The sequence below is a fragment of the Pagrus pagrus genome, assembly GCF_965226575.1.
Source record: "Pagrus pagrus genome assembly, chromosome: 22".
NCBI lineage: Eukaryota > Metazoa > Chordata > Actinopteri > Spariformes > Sparidae > Pagrus > Pagrus pagrus.
In genome coordinates this window covers 20,909,845-20,923,887 of record NC_140204.1, presented here as the reverse complement: position 1 = coordinate 20,923,887, position 14,043 = coordinate 20,909,845, and the positions used below count along the sequence as shown (strand labels likewise).

Below are 14,043 nucleotides of genomic sequence, written 5' to 3'. Positions count from 1 at the left end.
TCCTGATTTCTTTAATTTTCTCTTGATTTCTTTGTAGAGTTTTTGATTTGCTTAAATGTTTAAGCTGTTCCAAGTAGGCGTCACACTTTGATGGTTTTGGTAACTTCAGTCCATAGCTAACGTCTACCATCACTGCTATTAGAACTGCACTAGTTCATTTTTTTAGCCACTTGGGGGCAGTGGACCAAAGCTGACGACTCAGCTTTGACACAATGTATGATCAACTTCTGTTGTTTTGGCTCAGTGCTCCTGTGTGAGGTTGATTACTTCTGCATCCTTTGAATCTTGTAGAAGTTATAGGTGCGGCAAACCTACATGTTAGCAGACTAGAGGTAAAGATAAGATGAGCTTTGAGGAGAATCCAGCCTCCTTCAATGATACTGAGGTACACACACACTGTCTGATGCCCTCTTTTAGGATGACATGATGATAACATTGAACAATTGTCCCCAGACTTTCTTCTGTCCATCCAGTGATGGACCTCTAGATCCGGCAGTTTAACTGTAACTGTCCCTGCTACTGTCCAGTAGATGGCGAGGGTGAGGGGACATCCTGCAGCACAACACCAGGCTATAGGAAAGCTTCATCCTCGAGTTGAACTCTGAGCTCTCAGGCTCATCACTGTGATCCTTAACGTGCACCTATACTACTGTTACTTCCTGGTTACTACCTATTTACATATCCCTTTATAGAAACGTGTTAGTACTGTTGTAACCTGCCTGTCTAAACTCCTGTTCTTCCCTGACAGTAACCTCTCCACATTACAGTTCATTCATTTTCATGCCCACTGAAAAATATAGGCTATTTTAAAGTATTACACTTTATTTTATATATTTTTATGTATTATTTTTATTCCTGTATTTCAATTTCTGCTCCGTCTTAGACTCTGATCATTTTTACTGGTAAGATTTCTTTTTATGTGTATTTAAGCATTGTTGGAGGGAGCCCGATAATTTAGAAGACTGCTTCACTGTAACTGTTGTCGCTGCATATGACAATAAAGCATTTGAACTTGATCTGCATCTGCTGATAAAGGCCACGTGATGTGACAGAAACCTTGTCAAAGCTTTTAAAATTCATTTTAGTCTAAACTAAAGAGGGTAAAGAGGTTATTCAAAAACCTGTAATAGTTTGAATAACCTCACAATTGTTTTTGCTGATGAAACAATATTTATTCATAGAATAGTTTGAATAACTATTGTTTCAACAACAAAAGCAATAGTTTGAATAACGACCAGAGAAAGAAGTATTTAAGGGAGTGAAGGGCAGAAATACAGATGTATGATAATGCTTCGAAATACTGTACCGCAAAACAAAACAAAAAGTACCCCTCCATCTACTACAAGTGTCTGCTAACAGTTTTGAACAGATTGATACATTGAAAATGGCTTTTATCATCTTAAAGGAACAGTTGTACCAACAAGTAAAATGGTGTCATGATCTTCTCAGCCCCATGCCGAAGTCAGATGAAGTTCATATGCTACAAAATATTTCTGGAGTTACACAACAAACCACTGAAGTACAGGGGACTGTACATAAACAACTGACAAACAACAAAAGAGGAACATATGGAATTGTTTACACCCCCTTTTACGCCAAGAAAAACTTGACTGAAGTGGATGAACAGGCTCATAAATAACATCTTGTTAAATCAGTTTGGGATCTCCGGCTTCCAGAAACCTGAATTACCTCCAATTAGTCCCCATGTACTTCTGTTGTTTAGGAGAATGCTGCAAAGCTGTTTAGCTGTGAAGCTCCAGAAATGTTTTGTGGATTACGAAAACTTCATCCAACTTTCGTAAGTAATACAGAATGACTGAATTTTCATTTTTGGACAAACTATTCCTTTAAGATAGCAGATTTGAAACTGTGAGAAACAATAACTTGTCCCTGCATGTAAAGGCCTTCATGCATCAGCAAGAGCTCATGTCACAGTATGTATCCACAGTTAGAGGGAAGTGTTCCCGCGTCTGTTTGTCCTTTTAGACTGAATAAACATCATGAATGAATCAAAGCAGATGAAGTGTGTGTATGACCACAGCTGGTTGGCCCTAAACACACTCTACGCAAGTTGTGTTGGGCCCTGTGAGGTACACAAGGGGCCCACCTCGAGCTCGTGTCAAAGCGGGTGTCAGTGTTTAGAGAGAGATGAATGAATGAAGCATGACTATCTTTCCGCTCACGAGAAGAGGAAAACAACAACAAATAGAGTAAACTGCAGGCACAGCAGTCAGTGTGATATCAGCAATTAACAGTAATATTAAGTTCATGTGTGTGAGCTTGTGCTGCCAATGCATTTCCTGCAGCCCTGCTCTCTGTGTTCTGTGACTGTATGCCTGACAGACGTGAGTGGAATACAACAATTTATTGTTTATTAGGTGTTCCTAAACTGCAGCTTGGAAAAGATAACCACACCACGTGATCATGCGCTCATATGAGCGTGCACGAAATGAAACTTGCAGTAACCTCTGTGGACTCCAGAGCACACAATATATGTGCATGATGACACTCCTTTTGGCTGCACGTAACAAACAATGATTATTTTGTCTCTCAGTCGAGGTTGGAAAAAATATTCACATCCTTTATATCAGTAAAGTACTAATACCACACTGTGAAAACAGTCCTATACAAGTTAACATCCTGCATTCAAAACTTTACTTAAGTAAAAGTATGTCTTATCAGCGAAATGTAGTTAAAGTACCAAAGTAAAAGTAATCACTGTGTAGTTACAGTGTTTGTGTACCTGATGTAATGTGTATTACTGCTCTATGGTAGTGTATGTGTCATTTTACTGCTGTAGATGTCGAAGGTTGAGCTCATTTTAACTACTTTATATACTGTTGGCTGGTTTCATCAACAACAAAGCATCATATTCTATAAGATCATCATCTGTGGTTGTCCTGTGAAAAGCATATCTAATAAGTCAACTTAGTTTAGTGTTCCCTGTTCCACTGGGAGTTATCATATGAAGTGTGTGCTTGTATGAGCCGACATGTCACACTGAGAGCAAATGAATATCTCCACTTATTATCGACACAACCTGTACTACATGTACATAGGGCTCACAGTAAAACAGTTACCATTAAAATTCAATCAGTTTCAGGGCAAACTCTTAAACGAGCAACGCAGTACACCTGATCAATACTGCCATCAGGTGGCCAAAGCATAACTCACGCTGTATAATCACGAAGCAATGCTGTAACGTGTGAAGAGCTCATGTTTTGTGTTCAGGTCAGGTTTCAGTGCGTCAAAATCAGAAATCTTGCATTAGACACTTATTACACGGAACTCTATCCTGTAAGAGTGGACCTGCAGTGCAAAGACACTGGTCTTGGCGTCCTGAACAGAGAAAGATGCCACATTCTCTCTTTCTGAGTTGTAGCTTCTCTTTTCTTTAAATGAAAGCAAGTAAGGCTGTCTATGCATGTTCTGTCCTCTCCCTGTCCTCCCTGCATCTGTATCGGCACGGCAGCCTGGTAAGAATCTTCCTTTTAGCTAAACGGCACGCTCCAACATGTTCCTGAAACCTTCCGCGGTGAGATATAGGCCAACAGTTTGTGTTTAATATTTGATCAGCACTGCCTAATTTTACAGTTTGATCTGAGTTTGGTGAGCTCTGTTTTGAAGGAAAAATAAAATGGCAGCCAACAGCATGGGGGTTTAGCTGAACTGTTCTTTTGAGTGATATATTACATCAGTCCCTACTCACCTGTGAAACCCCTGCATATAAACCATTTCCTTACTAAGCTTTAATGTTCATTCATGACCTCTGAAATATTAATTTGTCAAAAAAAAGTACAGTGCTTATAAAAAAAGTAGTCCCTGAACATCCCCAGGGGAGAGAGACCTCAATCCAATAGAGAATTTGTTTTAGTGGACTTGAAAAGGACTGTTCACGCCCGATCCCTGTGCAACCTCACAGAGCTCGAGCAGTTTTTGAGTAAAATTGCTGTGTCCAGATGTGCAGGCCTGATTGAAACACAATACAAGGCAAATTCTCTTTTGATATTACTTTATTCTACTACAACTGCTAACACTGTCAAGAACAGTCTTTTCAGTTTCAATAAAAAAACCTCTTTGCTGTAAATTGCACAACTGACAAAACACTGCATGCACACTGAGGTCACACAGACAGAGCAGCCATCTTCTTCGCTCTGCGAGCTGCTCCAGACTTCCTCTTAGCTTTAGCCTTGAAGACAGGAGGACGGGATACATTTTTTAATCCACTCTTGGCATTGGGCCGATGCCTGCAGGGGCACAACACAGACAGACACACAGACGCAGAAGGACAAGTTAGTACACATAACCGTTGAATCTTATTAGTGTAGTGATGAGTGAACAGATTTAATCCACCACAGGGATCGCTCTCTGAGCTCACCTGCTGGCCCTGTGTGAGTCTTTGGCAGGGCATGCTTTGAGTTTGTGCTTCAGGCTGCCACAGTTGAAGCAGCCCTCCTTCCCCTGAGCTTTCCCACATGGGTGGTCTGGAAGGGCACAGCGGCCACAGGACTGACAGTGTCTCCAGGCTTCGAGGGGTAAAACAATTAAATAACACACATTAATACAAGAGAAAATGTGAAGAAGCTTTTTGTATGTGTTAATGCACAGCTTACGTACATGGTTTCACACATTTCTCACATGCTGAGCAGTGCTTCCACTCTCGGCCATCCTGCAGACACACAGAGAGAAAGGAGAAATTGTAACATGTCCCTTTATTAGGAGTTGGCAAGACATAATGTATGTAGTTGTGGTGTTATACCTTGGATGGGCAGACATTGCACTTAGCACAGTGTCTGTTGAGGGACCAGACGAATCTCTGACATAGGGAGCAAAATCTAACAGGAGGAAAAGAAGATACACAACTTTAGCACAACTTTAGCTTTGTTAATTGCGTGGCTCCTACAGCTGCTCGATCAAACTACAATACTTTGAAATGTGTCCCGAATGTGAGTTAAGACTGCTCTGTGAGATTATTGATGTATTCTTTTGCTCGCTGCCCGAGGAAAGGAGCTGCTCTGTAGTCTGGTGGAACAACAGGGGACACTGCTGTATCACTTGATGGCAGCAGGATGAACTGATTGGGGCTAGGGTGGATTACAGATATATCTGTGGTAAGATTCTATCACCTGATGTGTCAGTCAAGCTCTAGGATAGATGTGAAAGAGTAAGTGTGTTGATACCTGTAGCCCTCCTCTTTGGGCAAGACAACGTCTTTGGGTGAAATATTAGTGAAGAGTCTGACAGGAGACTGCTTCCTGCCCATCTTCCCATGTTTATACAGAGGGTGATTGTCATAGTCCACCTGGTTGGGAACAAACAAGTATTTACTTTAGTGTTTAAAGTCCACAGGGGCAACATGTAGCCTCTATGAGAAGCATATACTGTAGTTACTTTATAGTCTAATAACAGGAGATCACTGCTGGACTCTGGTTGTGAGAATCAGCAGGTTTGATCTTTTCTTGCCTGTCCATCTTGAACTTGAAATAATCATCATTTTGCTTTCTGAATAAATCCTGATAGCCTGGCAGAATGAGATCTCTCTGGCTTCTCTACATTCCCAAGTGAATACCATTCACAGCAGAGATTTTGACTTGTCGTAGTAGGAAAAGTTTGTGTTACTACTAACAATCAATATTGGTCTACTAATTATATCTGTATTAATCAACAGCTAAAAGTGATGTACTGCCAGTATACCTGGAAGTCCAGCATGGCGAATGAGGGCAGACACTCCAGGATTCGAGGCTCAAAGAAGTAGGGGAAAATCCACACCATGGGCATGTCAGCGTTACCGCTGTCTGCACATACAAACACATGGCTGTTAGCTTCAAACACTTGTTTTTCTTCATTTGCAATTGAGAATTAGAATCATTAGTATAGTTTTTATTTCATGACATTTGTTTGTATGAGAGGTAAAAGCTGCACTAATCAGTAGTTGTATACAGTATGAACAATGGATCAGATGACTATATAAAATGTAAGAGAAAGCAGGTGTTTCTAATGAACTCGCTTCTCTAATTGCATTTTATGCATACATAGACCAAAGATGAAAGAACAACAAAGATTAAAACAAACATACCAGGGAACTGAACTGCTTTTAAAGAAAATATGACAAATGTAAAAAAATAAACCCTCTAACTCCACATAACAGTGACACTGACCAGAGCTCTGCAGCTTCCTCCACGTCTGTGAGATCAGAGAGAAGCTGTTGGCCAGAGGCTTCACCAGGCCACCGAACGGAGGGTCGGCCACCATCACTACCTTATCCCCGCCAGACTCTGTGAGGAAGGCCTGCAGGACCGCACTGGAAGCCTGACAAGAAATTAGGGATGAAGTGGTACAGTTAGCCCAGAGTTTGACACACACCTTGGTACAGTTTCGACCAAAAAGCTACAATATTACTATCTAAACTTTTCTCTTTATTTTATTAGCCACAACAAACTGCGTTATACATTAATGCTGCATTGTATGAAGTAAAATAAATACATTTATATGAGAATACACTAAAAACATTTTCAAATGTGAAAAGCGCCAACTGGTATAATGAAAAGCAAAATAATTATCAGCTATCCTTGTTTTAAGGAATTGAGAGACAGACTGCAGTTTCACTGATGGCGTTATGTACTCATCTGTCCAGATTCCACACGGCCAAATTGCGTTGCCGTGGCGGTGCAGATGTTCACATGTTTGAAATGTTTGGAATAAGACGGTGCTTCCTAAAACTGTTGGCTCTCCACTCCACTCGCTATGCTATCTGCCATGTCCGCCATATCTGCATTGTGATTCTATCTTACTCCAGCGGCGCCTTCAGTGTCATTACCTCATTGGCATACTAACTGTGATTGGTCAATCACCCGCGGGGAGGTGTATTCTCCAGTTACACACAGTAGAGGTGTGTAGAGGACACAGACATACTCAGAGCCAATTTGGAGAGAAATGCATGGGAAGTAGTAACACAAAATGTAACTGAAAAGAAATTAAACTTTTATATAGTGACCTGGAAATCAAACACATGCAACACGAATGTTTAACCCTTACCTCTCCATCAAAGAAGTGATGGTTGAACATGTTGTAGTGACAGAACTCATCCTTGTTGTAGAACTGAGCGTATCTGAAACATGAAAGAAAAAAAAAAAAATCATGTTATTCAGCATTAAAGATGAAACATTCAGGCAACTTTTAAACGCAAGTAACTGTTTCCTCTGTTTAAACCGTGGGCTGAGAAACAAGAGCAAGTTTGGACTTATCTACTGTACATACACACAAAGTGAGCAAACACACATTGATCCTCAGGTGTGTATCCAGGTAACGATTTAGTACGGAGTGTGTGGTGCAGGTTTAAGCTTGTAATACAGGAACACACCCTCTCTGCACTTCTACCCTGCACATTCTTTACAGACGCAAACGGCAGACGCAGCGCAAAGAGACCTCAGGTAAGACCCGCTCAAAAACCTGATCTAACAAAGCTACAATGTAGTCTGTATTTAGATAACCATTATGTATATACTGCTGTGACAGCATGGAGAGGTTTAAAAGTTGATTCCACAGTAAACATAAAACTGCATTAAAAACATGTCAGTTTACAGCTGCATATACGCTAAAAGTGATCGCTAAACAAACAGAGATCTGTGAAAATGGCTGGTTTTTTACATTTGTTTTGTTTTTAGTAAATATGCAGAAAAAATGAGACGATTTCAGGGAGTGAAAAAAGCTTGGCATGAACTCAGAACAGGCAGGTTTTGACAGACTTTCCAGCAGCCTGAAGAACTGGTTTCTCTACAGCAAAGGCAAACATACAGAAATGCTTTGGACTGTGCAAAAAGAGAAAATATCTCAGGTAGAAGTTTAATATATGTTTTTTTTTTGTTTTCAGAAATGGCAGAAAAAAAGTCATTTTCTGCCGGTAATGGCCAGTCAGCACAGAGTGGTCTTGCAGTGTCCTCTGCAGGCACTCACAGTGTACTGCAGGACGGACTGAGCTTCACCCCGCTGGACGGCAACAGTGATGAGGTTGTTCAGCCCTTCCCACGTTCTCCGAAACTACAGAGGAAGTTGGCTCATGCTGCACAGCCCTCTCAGGTAAACACAAGTGTGAGAAGGACAGTTTCACAGCTTAGTGAGGTGGACGAGTTCACATACGGCCACATCTGCAACACAGCGCAGCACGACGGGAGGTTTCTAGAGAGGGATAAAAACCTGATAGAAGCAGGGCATCCAGGTGGCTGAAGGACGGGCTCACGACCCTGTCTTCAGACAACTGTCAGGTACCAATATGAACACTGAAAGTGTTGCTTTGCAGTAATCACTGATGTTGGAAAAAGTTTCATGGTTCTGACTGCAGGATCCATATATTACTGGAGATATTGATCGGCTATAAATAAATGGGTTTGCACTGATCGATGAACAAGGCAGGAAGTCTGAAGACGTCACCCTGGGTTGTTGAAGTTATGACGGCCATTTTTCACTTTGTTTAATTAACCAGGAAATGGCGATCAGCAGAATAATCAATAATAAAAGTATTCATTAGCTGCAGCCATGCAACCTGATGCACCTGATGGCTTGTTAATCATTTGGGAAGCCATCCTTGAAAAAGTGTAGGCACTTTCAAAAATGACTTGGCAGGTGATTGGGAGAACGATCTATCTATCAACATCTATCACAGGCGAACTTCAACCAATCAAGTAAAAAGTAGGAGAGTGCTGTCAGCGGAGCCAGTCAGCGTCACGAGGTGTGCAGTCCAGGGTAACTGGCACAAAATGTAACAACATCAACTAAAAATTTAAAATAAATAAATTAACCTCCATTTCCAGGATTAGTTGCATTCTTCAGTTTTATATCCTTGAATGAATATCTGCATATTTTTGGGTTCTGAACAGCCGGACAGACAAAAGAAGTCATTTAAACTCTTGTTAAAGGGAACTGTAACAGACATTTTTTCTGGTTTTTGACCAATTATAGGCTTTAAAAAAATAATAATAATATTATGAAAATAAATATTTTCTAGTTCATTTTGTCAATAGACTGATAGGAGACACAAAATATTTCCTCGTCCACACTGTGCGCACCAGTGAGATTATCAAAGTTTACCACTACTACTTTACTTTAATGCAACTGGCTGTAACACTGTACTCTGCAGGAGCAGCTGTCCAGACGTATGGAGGAGCTGCAGGCAGAAAGATCCAAGACTGACGCTCACATTGAGTCTCTGAAGAAGCGCAAGGCCGACCTCTCTGTAAGTATGAGACCAGAAGCTTCTATACACACATCAAGACATCGACAAAGATGACTGACTCCTGTCCATGTTCCTCCCTGAAGAGGAGCACTGAGGTGATGAAGCAGCGGGTCCGAGAGCGTTTTGAGAGCATGCGGTGTGCTCTGACTCAGGACGAGCAGGCCGTCCTGGACTCTCTGGAGATGGACCTGAGACGGACCAGGACCAGACTGGACCAGGTTCTCAAGAACTGGACACAGCATCAGGACCAGGTCAATAAGAACATAAGCAGCACCCAGAGAGCTCTGAGCAAGACCCCGGTGGCAGGGGAAGACCAAAAGGTATGATCCAAGAGTTGCACACTTACACTGTTAAAAAATATAATGGGAGAGCTTACCTGCTGTTTTAATCAGGGTTTCTGTTTATCTTTATATCAAGGGCCCATCTGAGAATGTGAGGTAAAACACTGCACCGGCACATGAAATGTTCTGACATGTCTTCACACCTCTCGCTCTTGTTATAATCTCTGTGATCTCTTCCAGTCCTAAGAAGCCCGCTGCCTCTGAGCAGGAAATCCGACTGAATGAGGAGAGGTTTGAAAGGCTCCTGAAAACATTATCCTCCATCTCCAAAAACCTGAGAGCTCAGCTGCAGAGGAAGACTCTCCTCTTAGGTACTGATGCGATTATTTCTGGATCATATAAATCCCTTCTACCAGCTGACTCATTTAGGGCAGAGGAGTGTTAGTAGTGAGTAAAGTCTAGTTCATTTGGGCGGATGAGAATAATGTCAGATGTTGCTATTTTTTTTCGAGAAGTGTTGATCTTCTTGGCTAAATATCAGAAACACAACTGAGAGTATGTGTATATATATATATATATATATATATATATATATATATATACATATATATATATATATATATATATACATATACATATACATATACACACATATATACACACACACACACACACACACACATATGTGTGTGTTTATAATAATACAGCTGCGTGGCTACAGGTCAAATGTCATCTTTAAATCAATTAATTCTCTTTTTAATTTCAGATTCTTGCCCCATGGTGATTGACAAGCAGACTTGCCATGGCCAGATCACAGTGTCCTCGGAGGGGCGGGGCGTGTTCTTCTCAGGCTCTGCTCGCTCAGCTCCGGAGCACCCTCTTCAGTTTGATAAGGTGTCCTGCGCTCTGGGCTGCTCTCCTGTCCCAACTGCTCAGAGCTACTGGGAGGTCGACGTCCGCTGCTGCTCTGCCTGGGCCGTGGGCGTCACGTACGGCAGCCTGGAGCGGAAGGGCCGGGACAAGGGCGCCAAACTGGGCCGAAACAGAAACTCGTGGTGTGTGGAGCTTCGCAATGGCCGCCTTTCCGCTTGGCACAACGACCGGCACGTAGCGTGCCAGAGCGTCGGGCAAACGCCACTAGGCAAAGTGGGAGTGTGGGTGAATTATGACAAGGGCAAGCTGATGTTTTATGACGCAGACACGATGGTTGTCCTGCAGAGGTTCTCTGCAGCTGTGACACAGGTGTTTGACAGGGCTCATCACCAGTTCACTGAGCCTCTGTACCCCGCCATACGCTTCCTGAAACCACCTGAGAACCAGATGTGGCCGAACCACCTGGAGATCTGCCATCTCAACACTCCATGATGTAGCAGTCATACTCCACAGATAGTGATGTGGACTCTCTAATGATGATGTCTGTGATCTTTATGTCTTATATGTATATTCAACATTAAATCAAAGCAGATTTACAGATACAAATTACATGAACTAACCTGAAGTCAATGTCCAGCAGCAGACTCTTCATTGGCTCGTGTTTCTGCTCCAGATTTCGCAGCTTGATCAGCTCCTGGAGTCTGGCACAAACAGCAACAGTGTTAATGATTCAACATTTAATAAAAAGTCATTTGAGCATTTTGTGACTATTGGCAGGAGCTGAAAGGTCTGTCAATAGTCTAACTTGAATAATTAAATAAAGGCCCAATACTGTACAAAGTGAGATTTTCTGTCTTTTTGATTATAAAGCAGGTCTAGGTGCTATACAAACACTGTGAACGTAGGGGTGTCATCACAAAGAAGTAGACTTAACTGAGAAAACGACACCGTCAACACAGAAAACACTTCCGTCCTCATTTAGAGCTAACCTTCCACACAATTCAACTCGCACTAAAGCAATAACTAGCTCTATAGGGGTATATGTAGCATCAGACATGCGACCTTATTCTGCGGTGGAAAACCCTGGATTTAAGCATTTAATTTGCACTGGAACCACACTACGAAATGCCAAGCAGGTGGCATCATACCACGTGATGGACAACGTTATTGGAGGTCTGAGCAGTGCAGATTTAGTGGCCTTAACGACAGACTGCTGGACCTCCAGAGCAACACAGAGCTACATGACCATCACAGCACACTACATTAATGATGACTGGGAAACTGAAAGTCCAGTCGTTCAAACTCGCTCCATCTATGAAGCTCACAGAAGGGAAAATTTGGAAGAAGTACCGAGGGAAGTAGTAGTAGAGTGCACACTAAAGTCACTAGATGGCAGATACCCTCTATGACTGCTCTTCTTTTGTTTACAGTTAATTTCCAATTGACTGGGGAAACAAGTTACTGTTACATTTATATTGTGAATAAATTATTTAAATGTGACAATAAGACCTTAGTGTGGTATATTACAAATGAATATTGGCGAATATATCACTCACTACACCATGTAGACCATCATTTGAAATAAGAATTAAAAAATTAAATGAGTTATCATGGCACAGAACCAATTATCCTAGACTATACTAGTCTAAAAAATGGCATCTAAAATGTGTTCAAAGAAAAAAAGGAATAAAAAGAAATCTATGTGAAAGCACTGCGCTCGGAGAAATGCTGAGAAATGATCCAGCTTGTATGACAGACTGGGATTGCGTCCACACACTAATATGTTCCTTAATTAATTAATTAATTAATTGATAACCTCAATCTCTTTCTCTTGTGGAATTGTATTATCCATCGCTGCTTGAACATCAATAATTGAATAGTACTGACACCAATAACCAGGGATGCTGCAAGTCAGTCACAGATGCTAAGAGGTCAGTCTTTGTTAGGGTTATCGTTACAGCTATCAGTTATTATAGTAAGGAGTTCTACTGATTATTCCATCTGTTAATCAAAAAAATACTTTTGCTTTATTAAAGAGCAATAGTGAATATACAAAAGAGACAATAAAGTCAAGTCTCATAAAAATATCACTTCTTGAAAGGAAACCAGATTGTTTATATTATACTGCTACACCCTCTAGTGTCGCTCCATGTCCCACCAACAGCACTATTTGATTGGTTACGCTTTACTAGTAACAGCCAATCAACACTGAAGGCTGGCAGGCTGCTCCGGTCAGTGAGAGCATCGCTGAACTTACAATTATATACTGTTCGTCCCTCACCTGGGTGTGCCCACACACAGCACCTTCCTGTATCCCAGAGCAGCCAGGGTGTCCAGCAGAAAGTTGGAGCTGTGGTCGGTGAACAGGTACTGGGCGTTGCTCTTCTTGTTGTCCAGAGGACGCAGCAGCACACTGGGTCTCCTCAGCTGAGCTGCCGTGACGGCCATGGATGTGTGACTGGAGTCGGCCCCGTGCTCTCCCGGGAGGAGGAGAACCTGACAGTCCTGACAGAACGTCTTCTCGTGCAGTGGCAGTGAGGCAAACTTTCTGAACCTGAGGGACAAGTTAAAGATCTTTGAGAGAGTGTTGGTTCAAATGCTCACTTTTTGTATGGGGTTTCTGAAATTGGCCATGTCAATTTGACATTACAACCCATTACAAGCCATGTAGGAGCATGCTACATAGTACACATCCTGGATCAGAGCTATCATGAGCAAGCCTCTTGTTCAGTGGAGGCCATGATGAGCTGCCGTTTGATTCTTACCTGCTACAGTACTGCTGGTGGCTGAACTGAGGTCTGTTTGACTTGTTCTCTGCTTCTCTGGCCAAACGCCTGGCTTCAGACACCTTCACAGCAAATGAATTCAAATGAAAGAGTCCATTGGATCAGTAATGTATCAGGCGTGTTGTTACATAAGTGACGATCAGAACTCAGGTGAACATACCTTTTCATCTTCCCACTGAAAGAACTTGCAGTCTTTCCTGTCTCTGCAGGCTGAGCAGGCATAAAACCTCCTTCCTTTCTCACCTCCTTTGCCAACTTTCTCAAACAGCAAAGTTGGCCCTGATAAAACACGTGACATGTATTATTATTCCGTTAGGTGTGAACCTAAAGCCAAATATATAATACTAAATGCTAACACAAACACTCACTAGCAAAGAGGCAGGTGTGTTTAGCTTCAGCATGGCTAAACATTAGCTACATAACCCATGACAGCTTGGAGGGTAAAGCCATTTTAGTTTATATTTTTATTGGTATGCGAGTTTTTTGCGTATTTCCATATGCCGAATTTATTAAAATACATTACTCATTCGTATAGTAACATATTGTTCAAAGTGTGTACATACGTTTTCTTAAGTGGCAAAGTTACTGTGAAATATAGAGTATTTCCTAACGGAGTTCTGTAGATTTTAGACTTACCGTGCGGACAACATGGCGCAGTTTTATCGCCGTCTGGAAATATAATATCTATTCCAAAACTGTCGTCGATAGCCTCGGTCACATCCATGTCACTGGGGATTACACAAATAATTAACTCTACTCTAAACTGTTCAACACGAGAGGAGAGCCAGACAAGTGGAAGCCACGCATGGATTTACACATGCCGTTTCCAGTCGCGGAGATTTGACGTCACGGTGACAATGTCGCAGCCAAATCT

General features: G+C 41.8%; 2 protein-coding genes across 2 annotated transcripts; one reads left to right on the top strand and one right to left on the bottom strand.

Moving 5' to 3' along the window:
• Positions 1–3,995: 3,995 nt before the first annotated feature.
• Positions 3,996–14,009, bottom strand: zcchc4 (zinc finger, CCHC domain containing 4). Its single transcript, XM_084345048.1, has 13 exons — positions 13,806–14,009; positions 13,330–13,448; positions 13,149–13,231; positions 12,665–12,937; positions 11,004–11,084; positions 7,036–7,108; positions 6,159–6,309; positions 5,695–5,795; positions 5,181–5,302; positions 4,760–4,835; positions 4,618–4,669; positions 4,379–4,526; positions 3,996–4,247 (listed from the first exon to the last, which is right to left on the bottom strand). The coding sequence occupies exons 1-13, from the start codon at positions 13,891–13,893 to the stop codon at positions 4,124–4,126; spliced, it is 1,491 nt and encodes a 496-aa protein (XP_084201174.1). The 5' UTR covers positions 13,894–14,009; the 3' UTR covers positions 3,996–4,123.
• LOC311252149 (E3 ubiquitin-protein ligase TRIM62) lies at positions 7,403–10,997 on the top strand. Its single transcript, XM_084345049.1, has 7 exons — positions 7,403–7,430; positions 7,871–8,076; positions 9,134–9,229; positions 9,313–9,549; positions 9,647–9,666; positions 9,751–9,881; positions 10,277–10,997. Exons 2-7 carry the CDS (start codon positions 7,873–7,875, stop codon positions 10,873–10,875), a joined length of 1,287 nt encoding a protein of 428 aa, XP_084201175.1. The 5' UTR covers positions 7,403–7,430; positions 7,871–7,872; the 3' UTR covers positions 10,876–10,997.
• Positions 14,010–14,043: the final 34 nt, after the last annotated feature.